Genomic DNA, 25,851 nt, shown 5'->3' on the forward strand with positions numbered 1-25,851 from the left:
GCAAAGAAGAAGTTTGTAAAAATACCTTGTCTTTAAATCACACAAAGTCCTTAATTCCAATGAGGAGAAAGAAAAGAAAAGAATCTGTGTTGCAGCACATAAATTAAATTGTATTTTTTAGGATGGCTTGAGGAGAAGAATTGTGTGACAAACCAAGAGTTGCTTTCTGCTGAAAGACATTCATCAGAGAAAGTAGTTAATCCTGACTTGTCACTGCAGATTCAAAGGCAGAACTTTGCTGTGAGTGTTCCATCACCTGCCAAAATTCACAGTACAAATACATCTGTGGCAGAGCTTACTGGAGGAAGCATTAGCAAGATTAAGACAGAAGAGGCAATTTGGTTCTTAAACCAAGAAAAGAAAACCCCCAAACCATCTGAATCAGACAGCTGTAAAGATGTGTCTTCTAAACTAGACAAATCATCCTGTAGTGGAAAGCCTGCATCTCTTGCACTTGCTTCTAAATGGGCCAACGATGATTCTGATCTGAACAACTTCATTATGATGAGATCTAAATATACAGTCACCCAAAGAGAGGACAAATATTATGTAGATAGGCCTGAAAAAGGTATGTGAACCAGTTTAATCTGCCATTTTTTCCAGATTAAATTCTTCTCCATTTCACCAGTTACAACAGATGCTAGTTCATCCTAGTCAATTATTTGAAGTAAATTGGCAACATTTTTGTGGTCTTAAATGTAACTGAATTTTTAGCTAACTATCTTACCTTTTGTTGTTTTCCCTTAGATATATTAGAGGATTTTGGTTGGCTGGTTGGTTGGTTGGTTGGTTGGTTTACTTAGGATGAGCTGGGGGCGGGGGTGCTATTTTTTTTGTTGAAAGTGATATTTCATAAAATACATATTTGAGTTTATTCCTATTCTGACAAAGTAACTGTAAATGGTTCTTAATTCTGGAGATCTCTTCCATCCATATGTTCTAAATTGGATCTCCTGGCCACTTGGAGAAGAAGTAATCCTCAAATTCATTGTAGTTGTCAGATGGCAAATATCAGTACTCACTTCTGTAGCCTAGGAAATGAACAGGAATTGTTCATTGGAGCTATTGACGTTGGTGCAAACCCCATCAATTCATCAAACAATGCACCAGAACAGATATTAGGGAAAACAGAAAATTGTTGGTAGCCTGTTCTTGTTGATGACAGTACTTGGAAAAGAATATCATATTATGTGCTCAGCATTGAAGGAGTGCAAAATAGCAGAGAGGTAAAAAAAAGTAGAAGAACTTCCTTATTTGGTTTGTAAAAAAATTCTCTGTGGCATAAAGTGGCAGGTAACAGTGGCATACCTCCAAATTCACTTTTCAGAATGTAATTATATGTACAAAAATTTTTTATAAACTTTTTGGACTTGTATGAGAGAATTTTTACAATAACTTTTATCTGTGTTTTAGTTAAATGTCCTAGCATTAAAAAAAACCCCAAAACTAAACAGTTGTTACATAAAAGCCTCAGCAATACTTCCTGTAGAGTTGGGATGTTTGTTTAATTGCAAGCTTATGTAATCTTTTGGGAGTAATTTCTTTTTGTAAAATTCATGTGTTTCTGACTCTGTCGAAGATGCATAAAACTTTTCATGGCGTCAGAAAGCAATAATCCAAATTTTAGAAGTAAGAGACCAAGGTATCTGAAGTTTTATGCTGCCGTCTAATGGACCCTGACCAGCACTGCATCGGCTAACGAGGAATCCAAGCGTATTGAAAGACAAGCTGTCACCTTCTCGAGTAGGCTTGGGAGGGTTTCAGAAGATTCAGTGCAGATTAGGATATTGTGTACAGGTAGTCAACAGTGTGCGGATCAGTTACGCCTGACATATAGAGAAGCCATTAAAATACAGGGGACTGTGATGAGCCACATCGATGTAGAAATTATATAAAACATAGCATCCTTTTGCAATAAAGAAAAGTTTTTATCAAGGGTCATTCTAACTCTAACTGAAAAGTAGAAAGGCCAGAGGTGCCTGTAAGGCCTCTTCATTGTTTTAATTATTTTTTTAAAGATATAATTTCGTGTAATGTTTAGAAAATACGCAGGAGGGAAATAGTAGAAACAACTCAATGATCCAGTTTTGAACCCCAGACTTCTTTTCAAAATAAGGCAAATTATCTAAGTTAACTAGAATAAAAATTCAGTTTTTCTTTGCCTTCTGTCTCTGTATTATTAGTTTATTTGCTGAGGGAAGTGGCCTTCTTAAGTAGAAAAGTCAATAATATTTAAGAATATTCTTATTCAATAAGAACTGCTCTCACAGAAAAATAATCAGAAATAAAGAGAAGAGGCTTTGTGGCCAGAAGTTGAAGCTCATGCGTGTGTATGTATCAAGAAGAAGGAAGGCTACTTAGAAATATTAACAAGTTGCAGAAGATAGCTAGATGAAAGGAGAAAAATTATTTTCAATATGCAATCCTTTTTATCTTTTTTTTTTTTCCATTTGCAACTTCTGTGTTCTTTCCCCATGGCTTAAAGTATCTAAACTTTTCTACTCACACTCACTGATGTACTTTTCATACTTGGAGCTCCTTATCGTCAGCAGCATATTTTCTGTCATGCAAGTTTTTTCTCCATATAAAGGCATATGAGGTTTCCTATGGAACTATATTATAGAGCAGTAGTACCAGCTCCTTAACTTTTCCAGGTCTGTATTTCTGCTCTTAGGAAGAGCAATCTGATAATGCTTAACTTCTTGGGCTGTGAAGGCTGAGAGGGCCTAACCTGTTTTTGCACCTTGTGGATTTTTGTACTGTAAAAGTCCAGGAAAACAATAAAGAATTCATAAAAAGAAAGTGTATGTTTCACAAAACCAACTTCATTTGAAATTTTTTTTGCATGTAGAGTAATTTATAGAGCAGTTTTCTTATTTATTGAGCTGGTTTTGTGATTAGCTAAATATTCACTTGTGGTTTCATTATTTAGTGGTACAGCCTGAAGATCAGCATATCAATATTCTCAAAGAAGACAATTCTTCTTGTGAGACTGTAAAAACAGAGGAAAAAACCCAAGAGAATAAAGACAGTATCACTATCAATATTCAGCCATCAGGTATACACTGTTTTTAGAACTGTTTTACCTTCTCCCAGGTAATAAGTGACAGGACAGAGGAAATGGCATCAAGCTGCACCAGATGAGGTTTAGATTGGAAATTGGGGAAAACTTTGTCATTGGAAAGGTAGTCAGGCATTGGAACTGGCTTCCCGAGGTAGTGGTAGACTCACCAGCCCTGGCAGTGTTAAAAAAACCTGAGTATGTGGCACTTGAGGACATGGGTTAGTGGTGAACATGGTGATTCTGGGTTAGCAGTTGAGCTCAATGATCTTACTTATTCTATGATTCTATATAGTTTTGTAGTAGAATTTTATATAAAATAGTAGTGCTCAGACAAATACAGAAATTATTAGACTTAGTCTCTTCTCTTTGTGGCTGGAAGTATTATAAGTAGAAAGATATTTATTTGGCACAGGGATGAGAGGAGGCTATGGAGCTCCATCTTAAGACTAAAGCCAATTGCATGCATGGAAAAAAAGTAACTGAGACTTAGAGTAATGTCTGATCAAAATTAGCAGACATGAAATCTCTTAATACCATTTAGTACTTTCCATTTATTATTTTGCACATTTTTGTCTAAGTAAATGGGAAATGGGGATGGAAGAGATCAGTGGTCGTTTTGATAGGAAAGGTCTTCACCACAGTAGAGATCAGCAATAGATTTATCTCAGATATGACTGGGCCTTACCCCTTGAACTCTGGTTGTTGTATGAGGCATTGTATCAAAGAACATAACTGACAATGTTTTTTTCATGTAATAGAAATGGTAGAGGACAACCTAGAAAATATTAATCCAAGCTATATATATAACCAGCCCTAGGAAGTTGTAGGCCTAGCAGAGATTACTTTGGTTTTCTGAGAAATGCATTCATTTGAGCCATGTGCTTAATAGAATTTTCTTTCACAGAACCAGTGAAAGAGTAGAGTGGTCTTTTCATCTGTTCACATCTGAGATGGGAATCATATCTTTAAGCTTATTTTTGAATTATTTTTTTTTAAATTTTGAAGCAAAATTCCTTTAATGCAACAGGAGAGGGAAATTAAAGCATTTCTGCAGTCAAAACAAAAATAAGCATTTCAAAAATGACTGTGATGTAGAAACAGGCGAATAGTAGAACAATCTTAGTGTGGGTCACAGGAGTAAAAAATTCTAGCTTCTCCTCATGGAGTTTCATCATGTTATCAAATGCAATGTGGTTACCTGCTGTGAAGATGAGCTGATTGATACACTCAGGAGAGCCTGTGGCAAGTTAACTTCATTCCATTAATGTTGCAGCTTGCCTGAACAAGATAAAGTTGTTAATGCTTTGCTGGGTCTTTTTAATATTCATGTCCAGTAGTGGTATGTGAAACCAAACTTCATTATTATGTTTTGTTCATTGTGTTATCCAGAAAGCCAATGCCAGGCATACTGCCTCTTGGAAGAAGCAGCTATTCCTGTGCTAAAAGATTTGATACACCTGGGTGTACTTGCTTCTGTTACTTGGAGCTTTGACAGTGTTAAATTTGATCATACAAGGTTTTTCTTGAAACAACAAGAGAAAGTGATATGTGATAATTTTAAACAAGGTATGTCTTTAAAACATCTGTTCTTCTTTGCAACTAATTCAGACTTAATTGGTGAGACAAGGTCAAGATGTTTTATAAATTAATGGTAAATCTTTTAACAGTTTATCTTATAGAGTTACAACAACTGATTTCCTCTTTTATTTCAAAAATGTCTCATTGTTCAACATTACATTTATTAACTTCAATATTGCATATTGTAGTCAATATATATTGACTACATATATAGACATATAAAATGTAGGTTCTGACATCTTTTGTAGACCACACATCTGTCTTCTATTTGTAAAGGTAAAATAGATGAGAAGGAGATCCTGCTGTTCAAACATGCTGCTCTGGTACACCTGCTGGTGACAGTTCGAGATCTGCTACTAACATGTGGCTTGGATACAGCTCTAGGTATGTTTTCAGTCCTGAATAATGATACCCAGAAACCCAAATCTTTGTGTGCATTCTGCAGACAATCCCTCATGTTTTTAGCTCTGACTCTTTACCATCAGGGCATATGCTCAGTTCATGACTACTAGAGTGCTGTTTGTTATTCCATTTGTTAACAGCTTTCACATATATAATATGTCTTGTATCTCAGAATGACAAATTTTCATTGGAATCTCTATGTGGAAACTGAGGAACATGGAAAAATCAAGTCCTTTTCTGTTTACCATCTATCTTTTGTGAATGTGGAACACATTCCACATAAAATATTGTTAGGCTTCATGGAAGTGAACTATTTAAATCTGAGAGCATTTTAAGCAAAATCTTAAATATTATCTAATGTGTCAGAAGGAAACAGGTTTGATATTCCAACACTGGACTTATGTAGAAGCGCTTTTTTTGAGCTTTTTTGGTCTTATTCAAATTTGGAATATGGCAATCCATTGTAACCCAGTTTAATGCCTGAAATGATAATGCTGAGCTTGTCAAATTCCTATAGGTGTGCTTTGAATTTTCAAATATCTCTATCACGATAGGTCTACAAGATGTTGAAGTGAGTGTTTATGAATGCCCTAGGAAAGTCAGACTCCTTCTGTCTTTATAGGAGATAAAGTTGCTTCAGAGCATCTACCTTCACTCTGAACTATCCCTTGATGGAAGGTGTTTCCTTAATATTGATGTAAAATGTAAAACATCTGCCATAAACTGAACTGTAGGGGGAAATACTTTGTATTTCCTTAAATATTTCTAGCAATAAAAGAGTAGGAAGAAGAATACAGAATGAATATGTAAGTAGAAGCCTAAGTACAATTCTTTTCCATCATTACTATAAACAATATAGAAGGATGGGAGGAAGAAAAATGAGCAGTTCTTCCTCTACCCTTTATGTAGCAGAAGCACTCCTAGATGATATTTCAGAGTTGCAAAAGCACCTATGTTTCCAAACCTGAGGAACAGCTCACATAGGAAATTGTACAAGTAAAAAAGATCTGAAAAAAATGAGAAAATTGAGTGAGATACTAAGTAGGCCTTGTAGTCTTCACTGTTGTTTTTGTGCTGTGTGATTCATCATGTAGTTATATTGGATTTATTTTTTCTTTATGCATTTTCAGATAACTCCAGCATTGTTCATCATTTATACATAGAAGGCACCATTCAGTGTTGAGAGTAGTTGTGATAATATGGAGAGTGGTAAACACACAGGACAAACAAGCTTTAGACAACAGTCATAGAAATACTGTTGTTACTCAGTGTAAACAATACAGATTAGTTAAGTAGTTAAGTATAGGAATGTTGCTGCTAGCATCTGCAGCTTTAGGATGCAATCTTATATAATTCTATCTGGAGTTACATAGCAGATACTACATAAAGTACAGCAGTTTTATAAACATGATTTATGTACCAGTGGTCATATTCTCCTTCCATGTTGGGGAGCCATTAACATTTCATCTGTTTTTGTGCAAGATACCTTCACATAGATTTTAAATTGGTGTGCAGATTGAACGCAATGCTTGACATCTATCTTTTGTCACTCCATTTACTTCTTTTGTTGCTTTATTAACAGGTTATTTGTCCAAGGCAAAGGATATCTACAAAAACATTTTAGAATCTTGTTTGAATAATATCTGGAGGCAGCTGAAGATTGTACAGTACAGCAGCCAGAAAAAGCATGAAACTCATCCCAAAATAACAGCACTTCAGTGTGAAATGCTAAATTGGATGAAAAGTTGTGGAGAGAAACGCAGTGTTAAGGTTAACAAAGTAACCAATTTCTCTTAACAAACAAAATTGTTCCAGATTACATGACTAATTGCTAGATGGTGTTTGAACAGAGGTTCATTTATGAAAAAAAGTCTAATAATTACTTCATGGTATCTATTAAATAAGGCTAAATAATTTTTTAGAACTCTGTCACAGCAGTACAAGTTTTTGTTTGATCAAAGCTCCTTTTGTTCCATGCCTGAAATAACATGCAAAAGAGTTTTCGCATTGCCAGCACTTTATCTTGTTGCAGGTGGTTTTGTTTTCCTGATAAGTTTATTGTATCAGTTATATCAGTTACTAAAAATTATAATATAGTCTTTTGTTGAAAGCCTCATTCATCTGGCATAGACAGAGTCGTAGTGCAAGTCATGGTTGTGTGCTTTCATGGCATGATGTGGAGCACACATACGCCAAGGAGTGTGTGGATGGTGTTATCCACAGATAACCTCTGCTTAACCAGTGTATCTGGCCAATCTCCTGGCATTTGAATGATACAAGAAGGAAATATCTGTGAGTGATAGCTTTGGCATGGAAGAGAGAGTTTTGGATTATATTCAAATTACCGAAAGATTCTCTCTCCTGGACGTGTGAATATTTTGGGTGATATGACACAGTGCCAAATACCACCTTCCTTTGCAGAATATTTATTATTTCTTTACAGAAAACTAATCACATTAAGAAACAGGATGAAATGCATAGTGTTTAAAGTGTTCTAACTGTTTGGAATAGAATTTATGATCCTAAACACAGCCAAAAAAGGTCTTTAAGTTCATTTTAGCTTATTTCCATACTTCACTTCCTGAGGATTTATTCTTGTTGTGTTTACGAGTTGCACTTGGAGCTCTGAATATCTTTTGATTAAATTTTGCTGAGAAGAACAATATAATAACTTATAATACACCCTTTTTGAATTTAAAATTAAAATGAAGCAACAAAAATAAAATGATGCTGATTGTCTTGTTGTCTGTCCTTCAACAGACACACTAAGATGATTTTGCATCCTTTTTGTCATCTTAAGAGCAGCACATTTTGCTTTGTGATACTAGGATTATGTTGTATTAGGAGGTGTATGAGAACTTGATGTCATTTTGAAGTCAGCTCAGTGGCAATTTGGCTTTTCTTCTAAACTCCACTAAACATGATTTTTTAAGTTTTTAGCTATAACTCCTGAGTTTTGATTTGTTTGCTTGACTTAGTCATACAGAGATATGCATGCAATATAATGCCATCTATGATTTTATTCACAATTACTAATTGTTTCCTGTTTCCTAACATTTAGAGACAGGTTTTAATGAGCAAGACTAGGTAAAAGGAGTATTCCAGTTCAAAAGAAGTAAAAGTTGTATTCCTTGAACTATTTACTGTTCTATCATATCACATCAAATATCCATTAATATGGTGTGAAATAGGATAGTTTCATTATCCTTTTATTAGCCAAAGTTGTTATTGATGCAGGATTGTAATGGGACATTTCCTTTGTAAGAAAGAAGTTACTGCTGGTTTAGAAAAAAAGAGTTTTGCTCTTTGTTTCATTATCTTTTGTACTAATGATTAGATAGAAAATGACTAAAAATTTCATCTGGCTCACATGAACATATAATGAGTCTGTTGTTGAATTGTGTGTGGAAAAGCAGGTCTACATTTTTAAATGCAGTTGTCCAAAACTGCTTATAAAGATGCCAGTGGATGGTTGAGTGGCTCTTCTGTGCATCTGCTTATGGAAATTGAAATCTGCCTCTGGCTGTCTGACCAGAAGTCCTTTTCTGACAAGATCTAAAATGCTTTTCATATTTACATGTACCATTATCTTATGACTGTAAATCTTAAGAGTCAGACAATGTTATGTGCCTTCTTTAAAATCTATATCTTGTGTACAACATGAAAATTATCTGTACAATGGCAAAAAAGTTCAGAGAGCATCCTGTCAGAAAGTATGGTGATGTATTTAGGTACATATTCTTCTTTATACACTTAGTGTAGCATGTGTTTAGTTTGTATCAGTTAAAATGATGGACGAGGTAAACACTTTCACTGATGGGGATTCTTTTTAAGACTGTGTCAGTTTGGTAGATTCTAATTCTTTTCAACATTTTTGTGTTCAGCAATATTCAATGAGTTCCAGATCTCTGGCAGAAACACTTTTGTGACTCTATCTACATATTGGAAAATCTTTCTAACCAGTTCAGCAATACATCCAGTTACATAAGTACCTTGCAGGCTGAATTCTAATATCTTCGGATTAAGTTCTGTCTCCATGAGGATGATTTTTCTAATGTGACAGATCTGTATAGTACAATAGTCATAATGGGGTATAATATCTTTAGATAGTGTCTATAACTAGCGTTCTTTTTGAGTTCAGGAGCAAGTCAAATGAAAAGCCAAGCAAGCAAGGCAGAAGCCTGGCCTGCCTGAGCAGGGATTTTCTAGAAAATAGGTGGAAAAGGAATGTGTATGGACTTGGGATGTCACTTATGAGCTGGTGACTTTAAAGGGGACTGTCCACTCCTGTAGGGAGAAAATTTATATGCCAAAACTCAGTTGAAGTTCAAGCTGGCCAACACTGTGAAGAGTGACAAAAAGGGCTTTTTAAATAAGTCAAGAGCAAAATAAGAACAGAGACAACATCATCAACTCTCAACACAGATAGTCACCTCAAAATTGGGACGTAGACAAAGCAGAGACATTCAGTGCCTTCTTTGGCCTCTGCCTTCAATCCCCAGAGCCCAGTGTTAGAAGACTGTGACTAAGGATAATGTTGAACTCCCAGCCACTCCTGAACTTATTTGAGACTTGCTGCTCCATCTGGATGTGCACAGATGTATAGAGCCCAGTGAGGTTCATCCCAGGGTACTGAAGGAGCTCAAAAATGTCATTATGGGAACTCTTTCCATTATTTTTCAACTGTCTTGGGAATCTGGAGAGATCCCAGCTGATTGAAAGATGCTAAATGTTGTTTCAATTTTCAAGGGAAGGAAGGAAGTCTCTGGTAATTACAGACTTGTCTGTCCCACTTTGGTGCCTGTTAAAATTATAGAAAAGTTTATTCTGGGAGTTACTGAAAAATGCTTGAGAAACAATGCAGTCATTGGCCATCACCAGCACAGGGTCACAAGAGAAAAGTGCCACTTAACCAACTAAATTTCCTTTCTTTTCCCACTTATGACAAGGTGACCCATCTAATTGACCAAGGGAAGCCAGTGAGTGTAGTTTTTAACTTCAGCCAATGTCTCTCACAGTATCCTAGATGAACTGTTCATCACAGAGCTAGGCATGATACTGGATTGGGTGAGCAGTTGACAGATGGGTTGAGCTCAAAGAATTACAGTGAATGGAATTACATCAGGCTCATGGCCAGTGACATTCCCCAGGACTCAGTTTTAGAGACAGTGTTCTTAAATGTTTTTATAAGTTGTCTGGACACAGGAATTAAAAGTACATTAAGTGATTTTACTGATGATACTAAATTAGGAGGAAATGGACTAAATGGATTCTCTTGAGGGTAGAAAGGCCTTACAGAAAAGTTAAACTAGACAGCTGAGTACTCACCAGCTCTATGAAATATATGGAGACTAAGTGCCAAATTTTCCACCTGGGATGGGGCAATTGTGACCGTGGTCACAGGGGTTTTCAGGATGAGAGAGAGACAAGAATGTTGACTCTATGATCAGAAGGCTTGATTTATTATTTTATGATAGATATTACATTATAACTATACTAAAAGGTATAGGAGGAAAGTTCTCAGAAGCTAGCTGAGCTAAGAATAGAAAAGAATGAATAACAAAGTTCTGTGTCCCGGCAGAAAGTGAGAACAGCTCTGCCGTGAGTGGTGAGTAAATCCAAACATCCACAGGAGACCAATCACAGATCCACCTGTTGCATTCCACAGCAGCAGATAACCATTGTTTACACTTTGTTGCTGAAACTTCTCAGCTTCAGCAGGAAAAATCCTAATGAAAGGATTTTAATGAAAAGATGTCTGCGACAGGCAATCATGTTATACATACAAATTGGGAAAGAGACTGGAGCACAGTGGGAAGAGACTAGAAGTCTGGGTCAATGGCAAGTTGAGTCAGCAGTGCCCTGGCAGCCAGGAGGGCCCGCATGTCCTAGGGGGCATCGGGCACAGCATCACAGCCCAGAAACAGAGGGGATTGTCCTGCCCTGCTCTGCACTGGGGCAGCCTCACCTCGAGCACTGGGGGCAGTTCTGGGTGCCACAATATAAGGAGGATATCAAACTTGTCTGTTTTGTCTGTCCAGAGGAAAGGAACCAAGATGGTAGAAGGCCTCAAGGGCAAGAGGAGGGGCAGCTGAGGTGACTTTTGTTGTTCCTTGTGTGGTGACCCCATCACAGCCTACTCCTTCTCAAGCAAAACAGCGGAGGGGAAGGTGCATATCTCCTCTCTCGGGTGACCAGTAATAGGACACAAGCAACTGGAATGAAGTAGTGTCAGAAGAAATTCAGGCACATTGGGCAAAATATTCCTCACTTAGAGTGTGGTCTTCCCTGGAACAGACTTCTGTATAAGTGGTTAAAGCACTAAGCCTATCTAAGTTCAAGAAGCTCTTGGATATAGTCGTATGGTTTGGTTTTAGGTAGTCCTGTGAGAAGCAGGGTTTTGGACTCTATCATGGGTCCCTTCCAACTTGAAATATTCTTTGATTGTTATTGTGGAAAACTCCACAGTTTCTGGGTTTGCCATATGTTTATTCAATCTTGTGTTTTCTGTGCAGAGGAGAAGGAAAGATGTATGCAGGCTGAAAGAAAAAAAAACTTACCTTACTTGAGTTTCTTTTAATTGTCTTCATACAGATACTAATCATTACAAGGATGGACTCTGAAAGAGAAAAAGATGCCTTCATTCACCCATTATCTAGGATAGAAGGTGAATTATTATTTTATGTGTATTTTTGAAATAAAAAGTGGCTGTTATTCTGTAGATCGCTGCATTCCTGTGTAGATGCTTGGTGCAGGTGTTTCTCCCTTCTCATCAGGATCCTTTCTACGTATTTTTCTCAGTGTTTAATATTTCATAACTCTTCTATCAGCCTTTTATCTTTTAATTTTGTTTTCTCCCATTTAAGAGTTCTGGTCTAATGCCTTCTATTTCAAGAAAGTGATAATTTATCTGCCAAGTCAAAGATTTTTTTTTTAACAGAACATGAAGGAGCTGTGGACAGCCCATAGTCTAATTATATTTGTATCTGTTATCTTGATCACATTGTCTCATTTTTTTTAGCTGATCATTAGTCACAAGCTTTCTTCCTTGCAAGCATGTTCAGAGCAGTTAGATTCTAGAAGTCTTAACTAAGCTCCCCAGCATAAAGCCTTGAATGAGGTATAAATCAAATTTCCTTTAACTATATGTTGCTGATCTTGTTTGCTAATATGTTAAATATGTCAGCATAAGCTGTATCAATCTATAAAGCTCAAGGTAAAAATATACTGTTTCCAATATCCCACCTCCCTACTGATACAGGCAACATTTTCATAATTTCAACTTTTTACCTGTGTGATTTCACAAGTACAAGCTTGTTCAACACTGCAAATTCAGATGGTACAACAAACACATTTTAGGAAAATTATAATTTGAGCCTATAGTTATGTTTAGGACAAGTCACCGAGTCCTTTTAAATTGATTTTTTAAAATCCATTTTCATAAATCCTATTTGCTTGAACCTTATCAAGTGTTGTGTATTGTGCTGATCTTTTGCCTTTTAAAAAAAAGTTAGATTTCCTGTGCTCTTGAAAGAAGAAAGTCTGTCTTTTAGAATGTTTTGAAAGGGAGGAGGCATGTTCGCAATGCTTTTACTAATAATAATATTTAATGAAAAGAGCTTTATTTGTTTTAAGATCTTAAGACTTGTTTGCAAACACAGATCAATCCAACTACGCTTTTGAAAAAAGGCACTTGTGTAGAACCAACATTCCTTCTTAGATACATCTTCCAGTTAAAATTTCAAATGTACAAAAAGTGTAAAGAAATTTAATTTGTAAAGGGGCAAATGTGCTTCCTTTTGCATTACCCTTTAATTTTTCATTTTAAGGTAATAGGGTTGTGAGTTTCTGAGACATTAAACTTGTTTGCATTACTTTTTCCTTGGTTTCTGAGAAGGAAGTTTCTAAATCATTACATTCAACAATACAATGCAGAAATTGTAGAGGACTTAAGCAAGATAGACTATGTAAGACTTAAAATTTTAATAACCTGTGGTTTTCCACATTTGCTACTTACTGTTGTGTGTTGATTCATAGTCACAGAGGCTTATTTATTTCATCATCTGTTTAATTTTATTTTTTAAACAGGTTTGAAAGCTGTGGATTTGAATTCTGAGAAAAAAGGAAGCCCTTTAAGTTGCAAAGAGATCATAAGCAAGTAAGTTAAATTCTATATTCATGAAAAAAATTCTTTAGTCTAGACTAAGGTCAGTGAAACTTCAGTTACTTTAGTTCCTTTTCATGAGTCTTTCCAGTCTGGAGTAAAGTTTTCATGGTAGTATTAGTTTGATAGCTGTAGTTTTCACCTATAGCTTCATTTTTAGAGTTGAGAATTTTGTCCACTCTAGAAAAAGGCTTAGTGAGGCCTAGAGGAACTTTAGGAACAAACAATTGCATATTCTTTATATGTTGTTTTGCCTGTTTAGAAAAAGAGAAATATGTAGAGAAACATGATGTTTGCTTGTTATAGAAAAAGATGGTGAAAAGGCATAACAGAAGAAATTACAAATTATGACACTCTGAAATATATAATATTTTAGGCAGATAATTGTTGGAGGAAGAGTACAACTTTTGATTTTTAAATTTACTTTTAAAGGAGTTGGAACCTTAGCCAGGAATGGTAAATATATTTTTGTAAATAGACTTTAGCAGTGGGAATTGTCAAAGTAAAACTGAGTTTATTTTGTTCTTGTTTATTTTGTTGAGGGTATTTCTACCTACATTTATTTTTATTCATATTTTTGGGGGTTTTTTAAGTCTTAGTAGATATTCCTGCATTATTGTGCATAATCTGCAAATTGGAGCTGACTTCCCTTGGACTCACTTCTCACTAGTAATGGAGTATGATTATTCTGAAAATTCTGGCTGGAAAAATCTGTGCAAAAATCTGAATGTTACTTACATGACTTTTAAAACCACCTTCCCTGAAACAAGACAAATGGGTAAGTGTACTCCAGAATTGTAATAAACAGTTAGACTGACATATGAAAAGAAAACATTTTCTGTTCCATAAAATGCTACATTCTTATGCCTGTGGAAGAGAATGAGTAAAATGTTGAGGGCTAAAGCTCAACAAACAGAGCTAGGTTATCTATGCAGCAAGAAGGTGTTTTTATTTGAGTGTAAGCCTAGTTTTGGCCAGGATGTAGGAGTACATGTGGGTTTATAAGAGACTTGTGCCAAGTTCATAAGTTGTTTACAGTTCTGCAAACTGTATCCACCCTTCCTCATTCTAAGGGAATTCTGCAGATCTAAAAAGAATCTGAATTTCAGCATAATTTCAAAAAGATTCGAGGGAGTTTCATTTTGGGGGGGGGGAAAGGATGGAGTGGAAGTATATTATTGGAGATTAATAAAAGATGCATTTTTGAATGTCCATTTGATATATCTATAGTTTTTTGCTTATTAAACTATTATCTTACTTATACAAAATGTTTCAGGGAATCATGGTGGTTCCTTTCTTCTGGAAGTACAGATTCCATATGTATTTCTGACAACTGAAGGTCTTCTCAATATGCCAGATATTCTTCAGCTTTTTGAATCCAAGTGAGTGAAAAGAAGGGCTTCTGTGGGCTATTTATCTTCAGATTTTCAGCACACGTATTTTGTTCGACTATATCATGTATTAGTCGTCTACTTGGCTATCACATACATTTCTGCAATTACACTACTAGCTCTTTAAGAGACAAGAATATAGTTTTTTCTGTTGAAGTTGATAACTTAGTACTAGAGATTCACACACATGCCAACCAGAATGGAATTGTACAAATTTTTTAATTGTAGCTGGTATTTTTAAATCAGAACAACTTTTTTAATTGTCTGTTTTTCTCTGAAAATCATGATGTTCACAAACTTTTCTTTAGTGCTTCTTGGTCCTTGGAAGATTTTGTATTTAATTCTTCATAAAAATTGCTTTTTGTTGTTGTTGTTTTTATCCACTGAAGCTATGCTAAATGCTCAAACTGAACAATAGTAAAACATCTTATTTTCTGGTGCATCACAGTGTTTAGGAGAGGCTAAGTTTAAAGCAAAAGCTAATTTATTCATAAAATTCAAGTCCACTATTCGCTTAATTTTTAGTACTCTATAACCTGTATGAATACTGCTAGGGTTGTAAATCATTGTGCTTCTTTACTATTTCTTTGACAAAAATTACTTGAATTTTGCTCTCACAGTAATAAATACTTGGTAAAGCTACCTTATATCTCATGAGGGGAAAGTAAAAAAAAGAAAAGAAAGAATGAAAGAAGCAAAGAAACACTGAAACAAAGAAATGGGGTGCAGAGCAGCTCAAACATAGTGACAGAGATACAGATAGTTGATTTCATCATATTGTGGCACAGACATGCCAGTGTTAATCCTGGGTATATCCTTAAGTCAGCTGTGGAGCCATTTTTGTTCTGTTTCTAACAATTCAGTAGGGAGAAAAAATATGTCTGACATTTAAAATTTGAACACATCATCTGATATGCTTTTACTCTGACTTGTTCAAGTTCTCTGTTCAGCCTGGCCATAGGGAGCAATGTTTTATTACTTTTTCACTAGCTTCTTTTAGCACTGGTGAGGGAGTTAAATAGGTGAGCAAAGAGCTGTACAATTTCAGAAAAGGGAAGAGTTTACTTTTTTAAAATATCTGAATACACTGTCCATACAAGTTTCTAGAGGACACCCTGGCAGATTCAGGTTTAGGTTTCTTGCGTTTCCTAGTAAAACACAACAGGAACCTTTACTGCTGGCAGTTTTAAGTCACTCAGAAATTTTAGGATCATACCAATGGCAATCAGGCAGTTTTCCTCCTTTCATGATTGTGCAGCTTTATGCTGCACAATCATGAAAGGAGGAAAAGAAATGCAGTATGTAAAGTCAGAAAAAGTTTCTAAGTATCTATCTTAGTTTCTGTTACCACTATATTTTTTGTAAACTCAAAGCCTGGATGTCAAGGTCATACTCAATGCAGTTAGCAATATTATTTAATTACTGCTACATTGATATGTTTTATTCAAATGTGAACATATCTTAAAGTGAACTGAGCATTTGAGAAAGATCAAGACTATATAATTAAAAAACTGTATTAAGGGGTGTCTGTTATCCATTTCCTTTAAGAAAATAGTATTATTTTACTTGTCTGAGTTTTAATGAAATAATTTTACTTTTTCAGGTACAGCATTACCTTTGTTGAAAGAAGCAGCAGTTACTCCTTAAGGCTCTTTGGAAGTGCAGATCGATATGTTGTGCTGACAGTAGATGAATGCACTGCTATCTTTCTGCAGGTACAAAATTAAACTACGGTGTCCAAATTCTGTTATGTGTTCAGTCACTTCTAGGCCATATCTTCAGACTTCTGACACATCTTTTCTTCCCCATAATCTTACTTAATTCATGCATTGTTTCACATCACAAATCATTAACCCTAAAAGTCTGTGCCAGTTTGACTAGTTTGAAATGTTCTCAGTTTCTTCATTGAAGTAACATTTGACCTGTGATTTGATTTTACAAAATGTAGTTAAAGAATGCATACTTCAAAAGAGGGTTATGTAAAATTTTGTAGCTACCAATTAAATGTGTTTGTGGTTCTATTCTCTTACTAGTGTGCATATTAATTCCTTCCATTTCAGATGGTTATCTGAATTAATCTATAGAATAATTTGTACTAGTTTTAATAAAAAATAATAGTTTAAGCAATAGCATACTACTTATATTCTGGTATGCAACAAGACAGATGACAGGTAGAAGAACTGCTTCTGAAAGATAGATACATAATAAAATAATCAATTAGTATTACAAGTACAGCAAAGACATTCTTACTAGCTGCTGCAATTAGTGATGTACTTTATATAGTTCGTGTAGCTATGATATGACTTGTATAGGCCAAGTAAGTACTTCAGAAGTTTATAACAATATTTTGCATTATTAAAGTTCACAAAAATATTGAGAACAGCCTAAAAAGGTATTATCATTGTTTCTTTTTAGAGGAAGGAAGGAAGAAAAGGCATAAAGCTTGATTCAGCCTTTTGATGTTCAAAGAAAATAAAAGTTGGGAATACAAACTAGTTCTCCCAACTCTCATATGTGTCCTTAATGCTTACATTATTTAGCTGTATTTATGTTTGATCTAGTTTCTGCATATTATATTGATTCTCATTAAAAGCTTGGGGCAGCCATGGTAATGTATTTATTTTGTTTTTACTCTTTATTTAAATTTCATGGTAGAGTGTCAAAGAACTAAATTATGAGGACTCCTGTGACACTGTAATATCAAGGCTGATGGCATTATCACTCCAGTATATGTGCTGTTGGATTATTTTCTATTCCAAAGAAAGACTGAGTTTAGAGTAAGTTACTAAATTCTTTTGTAACAAACTTGTCACTAAAGAAAACTGCTTATTAAAACAAGTTGATACTCATTTATCTTTGAACTTCTCTGTAGGAATACATTTCTCTTAGAACAATACAAATATTGTAAGCTCATATTTCTAGTGTGCTTTGGATTTTTCACTTAGTTAAAATGTTGTCATGCTTCTACTGAAAAACTTAGTGGAATTGTAAAAGTAATAGTGATCACTGGAGACCACCAAAAGCTCAGAAAAGTTTTTTATTTGTGAGACTATTTTCAATCTTACACCAATGATAAAGAAATGGTCGTTATAAAATAAGAGAGTTTGAGGCAGCCAAAATTAACATGAGGTATATTTGAAATCAACAGGTCTGGAAATTTCACAACTCCAAAGATATGAAATACTGGAATTATTCTTACATCTGTTTGAAGTAAATGAACCCATACAAATGCATGGTTATGAATTACTGTGTTAATACCATTGTATATAATTTGCATTGTATATTATTTGCAACTTGAAATATTTTTTAAGTGTTCTTCCAACGCATCAGTAGTTCTCCTTTTGCAGTGGAAGCACAACTTCTATTGACATAGTTCATAAACATTAATTTATTACCTCTTGAGATTTTTTTCTGTAAGCAAGTGGTAATTTCTTCTCTGTTTTTCCTCCAGTGTCTCCAGTGACTGACCTTGATCCATACCTTTTGCTTCAGACCAGACTTGCTCTTCTGTAGACTACTGTTTTCTTTCCTTAAAGTCCTTCAGCAGTCAGTCCGTAGAATATATTCTAGTTTTCTTTCCACAGATATTAATGCTCCAACTGTATCAGTATTCTGAATTCCAGAAAATGAAACAGATATTTATGAAGACATGGAACAAATGGTTTGAGATTATTACATGTGCATATTAAATATTAATGATCCAGTGAAACTGTTTTACAGGTACAGTCTCAAGGGAAATACTCTGCTTAACCTTGTCTTAATTTATGCCACTCTAATTGAACTTACACAGAAGTCAGAAGACTTTGAAGTGAAGGTAACTTTTTTCTGTCTTAATCTTCATGATAGGCTATTTCTAAAAAGCTCAATCAAGTATGCCTTCTACATCAAAAACATAAAATAGCTCAAAATGACTTAAATAGGAGAAGGTCTTAATTCAGTGCTGCTAAAGTCAGTGAAAAGACTGTGTTGACTGCAATACAAGTTGAATCAGAATCAAATAGCAGATGAAATATTTTCTTAACTAGGAGTCATAAAATGGAATCACACCTTTAATAAATTATTAGAATATACATTAATTTTGCTTATGTCTTAATTTGAAGTTTCAGATCAATATTTTGTTGCTGATGTAACAGAAGAAAAAAATAAGTTATTTGCAGATCTTTATGAAGTCAATATTATTTGCATATTAAACTTTGTATAAAATTTACCTGATTAAATGAAAGTTATGAGGATGAATAGAGGACAAAGCTTTTTCATTTCATGTACTCACCAGTGTAGCTTTTATGGAAATTATAGCTTCAAAGTGTTACACATCATCTAAAACTGTAGTAGGCATCTCACAATTGCCTGTTTTATTAGGAGCTCATGTTATGACCATAAACTTGATCACATATTAAAGACCTTTAGGATAAACAAGTTATTTTCACCTACATAGGATCTTCATAAATAAGGAGTGTGATTTGCAGCCCGGTCAAAGGTTGGAGTTTTTCTGCATGATAAGCATGGATCAGATTTGATCAGGTTTAATTACTCAGCAGTACTGACTCTTGTGTTCAGGGTGACCTTTAGTTGACATGTCAATATCTGGAGCAAATTAATACACTCCTTAGAGTAAGTTTTAACCAAGAGTATTATGTATCACTTTTAGGTAGTACTTACGCCAGGGATTGAAGAGACAGCACTGGTAATTCGTCAGATTGCTGACAACATTTTGATAGCATCTAATATCAGCCCTCATGAGTGGCTGGACAAATCCTGGCTTTCTGTCTTACCATCTGAGGTTTGCTTATCTTCCTATGAATTGACAGTTTTCTTCCTGTTTCTAAGATTCATAAAGATTTAGGGTTTTTTATTGTAGTTCTCTTTAAATATATTATTAAAACAAGCATTATTATATTTGTGTATGTGTATATATATATATATATATATATATATATATATATATATATATGCAGATATATATACAAGCATATTTCTAGTATATATGCAAAGACATGTGTATACATACATATATATATATATGTATATATGTGTGTGTGTGTGTGTAATATTTTCATCATCTTTGTCAGTACAATTAGATGCAACTTGGACTTTCCCTGTGCCTTCACAATTAACCTGTAGGGAGGTTTATCCACCACATCTACTTGCCAATTTGTACAGTTCTATAGTTCTAGGCAGTAGGTTTAAAAAACTACCCAAATTGTAAAAGAAAAACATACAGTGGCTCACTTGGGCAGGAAGCCAAATTCAGCAGTGCTGATCCATTACTTAAGTCAGTGGCATTGCTTGCTGACTTGCTTCAGTAACAGATGGAAAAATCTCGTTTAACTACTGCAGTTACTTGTTTAACTCATATTCCAGTAAATGCTGGAACAGGCCCATCAATCCCCATCAAATATATTATATCCTTTAACTTGTCTAGTAAGTTTCTCAAATTAAATGTATAGATTTGTTCATTTTATGTGACAGCTTTGAACTCTTGTAAAGCTGTGATGGTTTTCGGCTTTGCAAAGTTCAGAGGCATAAAGCAAGTATTGGCATGGCCTTTCAAGAGGGGGATATTTGGTTGTAAGTTTTCTAATTTAGAGATTGAGGATACTGGTAAAGAATGTAGAGGAGTCAATGTATTGTGTCTGTTAAACATATTTGATCTTGGCAGTGTTTTATGGAAGTCAGGAACAGGAAGGTGACACTGAAAACAAGCTACTCTCAACATGCTGCCCTGTTTGTGACATTCATCCTCCCCTTGAGAACTCCTGCTTTTGCCACCTGTTTCATTGACATTAGCAAATACAACTTTTGTAAAACAGAACCAGTTTTGTCAGTTTATGTTGATCTAGGTAATTCACTTTAAAATGGAGCATTAGTAAATCTGGCCATGCATTTTAAAATCAAGTTTAAGTTATTCACTGGTTTTAAAGTTTAGAAAATAAACATCTTTAGACTTGCTTTTTGTCAAATAGTTATGCAGAATTTATTCTTTTTCAGAAATGATACTAAAAAACCATTAGTTTTTATTGGACTATAAAAGTGCACTGTTTGAAAGCTGTCTTTCTATTATATACTCTAGGACTTATTCAATAAGATGTGACTTTGGAGAACAGGAAAAAAAAAGGATTAAAAATTTGTCAGATCTCAGTCTAACAAAATAATTTCCATTTCCAGCCAGAGAAATGCCTGCTTACTTTTCCATGTATCAATCCTTTGGTTGCCCAGTTTATGTTAAAGAAGGGATCATCACTGAACAGATTATTTCTTGCAAGCTTTGATCAACTCCAGGAACTACTGCCACAGGCTCCAAAAAAAGTTTTAAAGGTTGGTGAAAATTATTTTATGTACTACATCATTTTTTTGCTCTGTTGTAATATGTGGTTGTTTTGTTGTTTTGTTTTTTTTTAATCTTATGCTAAATGTGCATTTGCTGGTGTCATTTAAAAATTAATTACAGGTTTTAGCATATCATTCATATCCCAAATGTTGAGTCTGCTGATTCTCAGCAAATTTTGTGAAGTCACCATTTTGTTTGTGGGAAAATAATGAGAGCATTTCCTTAACTGGAAAAATACTCATTAGATCAACTTCCTCCTCAAGCTTCACAATATTGAGTATTCTGTATTTCTAATGTAAAAGATGTTTTCCAGTTAAGTATTTCCAGGGCTTCCGTCCCTCCTTCCTTCCTTCCTTCCTGCCTGCCTCCCTTCCTCATAGCACTAAGCGACACAGCCGTAGAGATGAAGAATTGTGTGCTCGTACTGTTCCTACTTTTGGGTCAAGTCTGGGAAAATTGTATGCTGAATATAGTCATCTAATTCAATGAAAAATACACATATTTTATCATTCAAGAAAATGGCTGAGGACACCATTCATTTAAGGTGAAGCATTCCATTAAGGTGAAGGAGCAAGTGAACAGGTATTTGAGCCCTGGATGTGAAATTTTGCATACTATTGTTTTTAACTGTAAATATGTAAAGCTATCTTTATTGGCAGAAAAAGCTCAGTTAAATTCCTCTGTGATGCATGATAGGTGCCAATTGCAGACTGCTTCCTACAGTCTTGGAGTAATGAAGGAGAATAAATTGTATTATTAAGATATTGCTTCTCCTGTGTTTTGAGACAGAGACTATTACTTAATCTGTTTATAGATGTAAGACAGGTACATTGTGTACTGTACATGCCTCTCCTGCTTTGGTAAGTCTTTTTTTTTGGTTCCAGTAAACAGAAATTTATACATCTCAGAATCTTAACAACTGATTTAACTTTTTGTACTTGGAAATGTAGACCAAGTAGTGATGTATCATCAACATTCCTAACAAATACTTTCTTCATCATTTCAGCATTTCAGTGACATGATATCTTCATACAGCCTAAATGCTGCAGCTCTAGAAAAAACAGTGAAAGGTGCATCACAGCCAGGAAACCAGAATAAAGTCAACACATTGTATCTTGATAATAAACAAAATTGTCAGATTTTAGAGCTGCTTGATAAGGCACAAAACAGCACAGGTAATATCTTGAATTACTAGTAAATGTGTCTCCTTTGAAACCAAGTGAAAAATTTGAATGTATTAGAATCTTTATTTTCTAACCATGGTAAGGTCAGTTATTCTGATGAGACAGACAGCAATCACAATTCTCAATTACATCTTGGTTTTCTGTAAAATGTAGAAAAAAAGCTAATCTTTCATTCTCCATATAAAATGGTTCAAATTGTTCTCTACCAGGACAATCTCATATGAATGCTGAAGCCCTAAATCCTCCACTGAATCATCATAAGGGTTTTTTAAAGTCTGATCTTCCAAGTTGTATGCAAAAGAAAGCATGCTCGTCATATGTAATTACAAGGAGAAAGCTGGATTTCTTTGCTGTATCAAAGGACAATGAAGATTTTGCTCATCCAGAAGTTAAAAATTCTCTCCATGTTCAAAGACAGCCTTTCAGAATGCATAATAGCTCTGATCATTCTTCCAAAGACTCTGAAAAACAGGATTTCTTTGCAGCTTTCAGTGACTGTGCACCTCAGGAGAGCTCTAAGAGTTTTCTAGATGAATTTAGAGACTCAACATTTAAAAGCCCAGAAATTCAGATCGACCAGTCCCTGTGGAATGATTCTTCATCCACAGGCCCACATAATTCATTTGCTCACGATGGTTTTCTATCTGATTTCTTTGATGATACGGATGAGCTTCAAGATCTGAATTTTAGCCAAATAGGTGAAACACCTAAAGGAAAGAGGAAAAAAAGGCCTCCATTCTTATGGACAAAGGAAAAAGTTAAAACAGGTAGGTCCAAAGTAAGTTGAAGATTTTGCTGAAATTCTTTTTGTTACTCAACTGCAAAGTTGTAAGACTATACTTTATCTTTTATTTAAATAGTTCTTGAATCAAATTCAGCCCAACAATGTTGCATGTTCCCTTTGCTAATATGTAATTGCATATATATCTCTTCTGTGATACATGTTTTGTTTTGAGGATAAAGATGTCTTGGTGTTTTAAAAAAAAAAGCCAAACCAAATGAACTAGAATAGTGTTACTGCCATTATTTTTCCCTGGTAAATATTGAAAAGCATAGCTCTTCAATAGTATAAGATTCAGTTTCTTTTCTCTTTCTGACAGTGCCTAAAATATAGATAATGAACATGCCAGAATTAATTTTAATGTTATGGGAAATATTATTTTGTAAACATAGATTTAGACAAAAAAATTATATTTTCTCCATAGGACCAAAAGGAGATTCAGCAAATCCTGAGAGTGGAATTCAGATTCTAGTAATGGCTATATTTTGCTGTTGGCACTAATGGAGTAAAAATGACACTCCGAAAATCTTTTAAGTTTGTTTCATAAACTTCCTTATTCTTGGAATATTTTTAGCTAGTATCTCCAGGGTTAAACTCTCCACTTGAAATCATTCCAAAGCTTATATTTTCAAAAAGATGGTATGATGTGTACTTCAAAACTTTGTTTACCCTGAAAGTATGTTCAGTCCTTATACAAAATATTAGGCTTTTCATTTTTTGTACTTTTCTTATCCCTGGTTTACTCCATCAAATATAGTAAGCTTGAAACATTTTTTAATAAACCATAATATGTATCCATGGAGTCTTGCAACTAAGACAGTCTCTGTCAGACAACATATTGCTGGATCATTTATTGTAGTATTTTTATTAATTCTTCTATTTCCCTGCTAGTAAGATGCCACATTTAAAAAAAAATCCAAGATTAAGTTTGTTTTAAAAAGTGCCTAACACCTACTACAGATTACTCAATTTATGATTTGTCTGTTAGCAGCTGTCATTAAATCTCTTGGTGGTACAAGGTCAGCACAGCATTAAAATGCTTTCACTATTTAGATCACACTCATTCGTGAAAACCTAAGTAACTAATTTAAATCACTCTTTCACTGACTGCTTAGGCTAATTATGGAGATAAAGAGAGAAAAAGTTAATTGGACATAGTAAACTTCTCTTAATTTTCAGCCTGTGTAAATTTAAATGTTCATACAGAAACTCTGAACAGACCTTTTGCTTCTCTGCAATTAAAATTCTGACCTGCAGTATTGCTGAGTAGAAAACAAATGTTCCAGTAACCTGTAACTGGCACTGAGAGCATAAAATTCTACAATATATTTCAGTAGAAATCAGGGCAGATTCTCCTGGTACCAATTTTACAGTGTTCTGAAAATACTGTCATCTCCAAATAATAAGCTTTCTCTATTATACTTGCCTAGTAGGACAAAAGTATGCTTGAATGTGAATCAAAACAAAACAAGGAAAAGTGATTTTTGGTTTAGATTTTGGAAGAACAGACTTGTTCTACTTTATAATTCACTAACCAGGGGAAAATATTTAGAGAGTCAAGTTAGAAAGACACACTGGGAACAAACCCCAAGGATTTCTTCTGATGTCAGATAAAACACTCATTAAACCACAGGTAATTCATGACGCCATGCCAAGCCAGTATTTCCACTGGAACAGATCAAATCCTTAGGTCGGTTTTAGCATTTTCTGACTATACCTTTTATAAAGGCTAAATATAATTTCCTCACTTCCTTAGAGTAACTTGTTTTGAATAAGCAATTTCTCAAATGCATTATTGTAAAAGCACTTGAATCTTAAGAATGTAAGCAGCTTTTTAAAACAACTTAGAAACATGACTGTCTGGTTAAAAAGAACTAAATTTCAATAATTATAGAATAATTTAGGTGTAGTATTAATGAAATAGAAATAAATATTTTTGAATTGTGGTTAAGTATAGGTTGATTTATTTATTTTTGTATGAGGTCCCATATTCCTATTGCACGATGATATGCATAAAACAGGCCAGTAGAAGTAAGAAGTAGCAAATATTAATCTGTACACATTTTATTTTATGACAGCTGATACTTTTCTTAGGGAGTACACTAGTTAAAGCCAAAGTCTGCTCCTGCTTCTGAGAAGCACACAGTTAAGTCTGCATATATGCTGTACTATCATGGTTTTTCTTTTTTCCACTTCGTTTACAGATTCAGGATTTCCAGAACTGCAGGAGTTCAAAAAAAGGAGATTGACATATGAAAGAGTCCCTGGAAGAAGAGATGGACAAACACGTCTTAAATTCTTTTGAACAAAATGAAGATTTGCATATTACATACTTCTTTCTTTTTCTGTTCTTTACAGGGAAATAAATGAATTATTGTTATTAGTTTTTAGAAAGTAATTAGGATTTGGAAATACTTACTAGCTCAGGATTTTTCTGTATGTTTTTAAAATGTTGCTAAACAAACTAGTTTCTTGAAGCTGGATAATTATGGCTTCTCTGTTGTCATGGGTGATATACAGCTACTTTATCACTCTTTATATTTAAAAAAAAAAAAAGGAAAAAGAAACAGAAACACGAGGGTCACTCTGGGTGAGGCTCCTGTGTTTGCTGCCTGACTCTGCTGCTTTTCCAATGTAAAGATGGTCTAGATCTGCCAGAATCTCAAGGCATCTCAAGGCTTCTCAGAGTCTTAGAGATTTCTTGCAATTACAGCTGTGACTTTTTGCAGTTGTCCCTTGGGCTCTGTTCCACTTCTGTTCTTCTGACAGGTCCTTCAGGAACAATAAGTTCCTCACCTCCTTTTAATCATAATCAGTCTAGGAAAAAGCTCTTTGTTTTATGGACAACATGCTAATAAGACTGTCTTGAAATTTAGCATTCTCATAGATTTAATTCAGGGGCCTAAGCTGTGACCCTCACCCTTTGCATAACCTGCTGGAGGCCATTTGTTGGCATCCA

At 34.6% G+C, this 25,851-nt stretch overlaps 1 protein-coding gene across 1 annotated transcript in view; it reads left to right on the forward strand.

The window, feature by feature from the left end:
• Positions 1-25,204, forward strand: part of SHOC1 (shortage in chiasmata 1) — a 43,267-nt gene extending 18,063 nt beyond the window's left edge. Inside the window, exons 12-28 of the mRNA XM_058824259.1 lie at positions 122-568; positions 2,933-3,058; positions 4,454-4,630; positions 4,919-5,026; positions 6,627-6,814; positions 11,639-11,711; positions 13,133-13,202; positions 13,802-13,986; positions 14,485-14,590; positions 16,203-16,314; positions 17,255-17,376; positions 18,320-18,413; positions 19,248-19,379; positions 20,765-20,914; positions 21,934-22,074; positions 22,314-22,878; positions 25,097-25,204. Coding sequence (XP_058680242.1) covers positions 122-568; positions 2,933-3,058; positions 4,454-4,630; positions 4,919-5,026; positions 6,627-6,814; positions 11,639-11,711; positions 13,133-13,202; positions 13,802-13,986; positions 14,485-14,590; positions 16,203-16,314; positions 17,255-17,376; positions 18,320-18,413; positions 19,248-19,379; positions 20,765-20,914; positions 21,934-22,074; positions 22,314-22,878; positions 25,097-25,197 — 2,897 coding nt within the window. The 3' untranslated portion in view covers positions 25,198-25,204. The remainder of the gene's footprint in view (positions 1-121; positions 569-2,932; positions 3,059-4,453; positions 4,631-4,918; positions 5,027-6,626; positions 6,815-11,638; positions 11,712-13,132; positions 13,203-13,801; positions 13,987-14,484; positions 14,591-16,202; positions 16,315-17,254; positions 17,377-18,319; positions 18,414-19,247; positions 19,380-20,764; positions 20,915-21,933; positions 22,075-22,313; positions 22,879-25,096) is intronic.
• The last annotated feature ends 647 nt before the right edge of the window (positions 25,205-25,851 follow it).

This window comes from Ammospiza caudacuta, chromosome Z (genome assembly GCF_027887145.1).
Source record: "Ammospiza caudacuta isolate bAmmCau1 chromosome Z, bAmmCau1.pri, whole genome shotgun sequence".
NCBI classification, from domain to species: Eukaryota; Metazoa; Chordata; class Aves; order Passeriformes; family Passerellidae; genus Ammospiza; species Ammospiza caudacuta.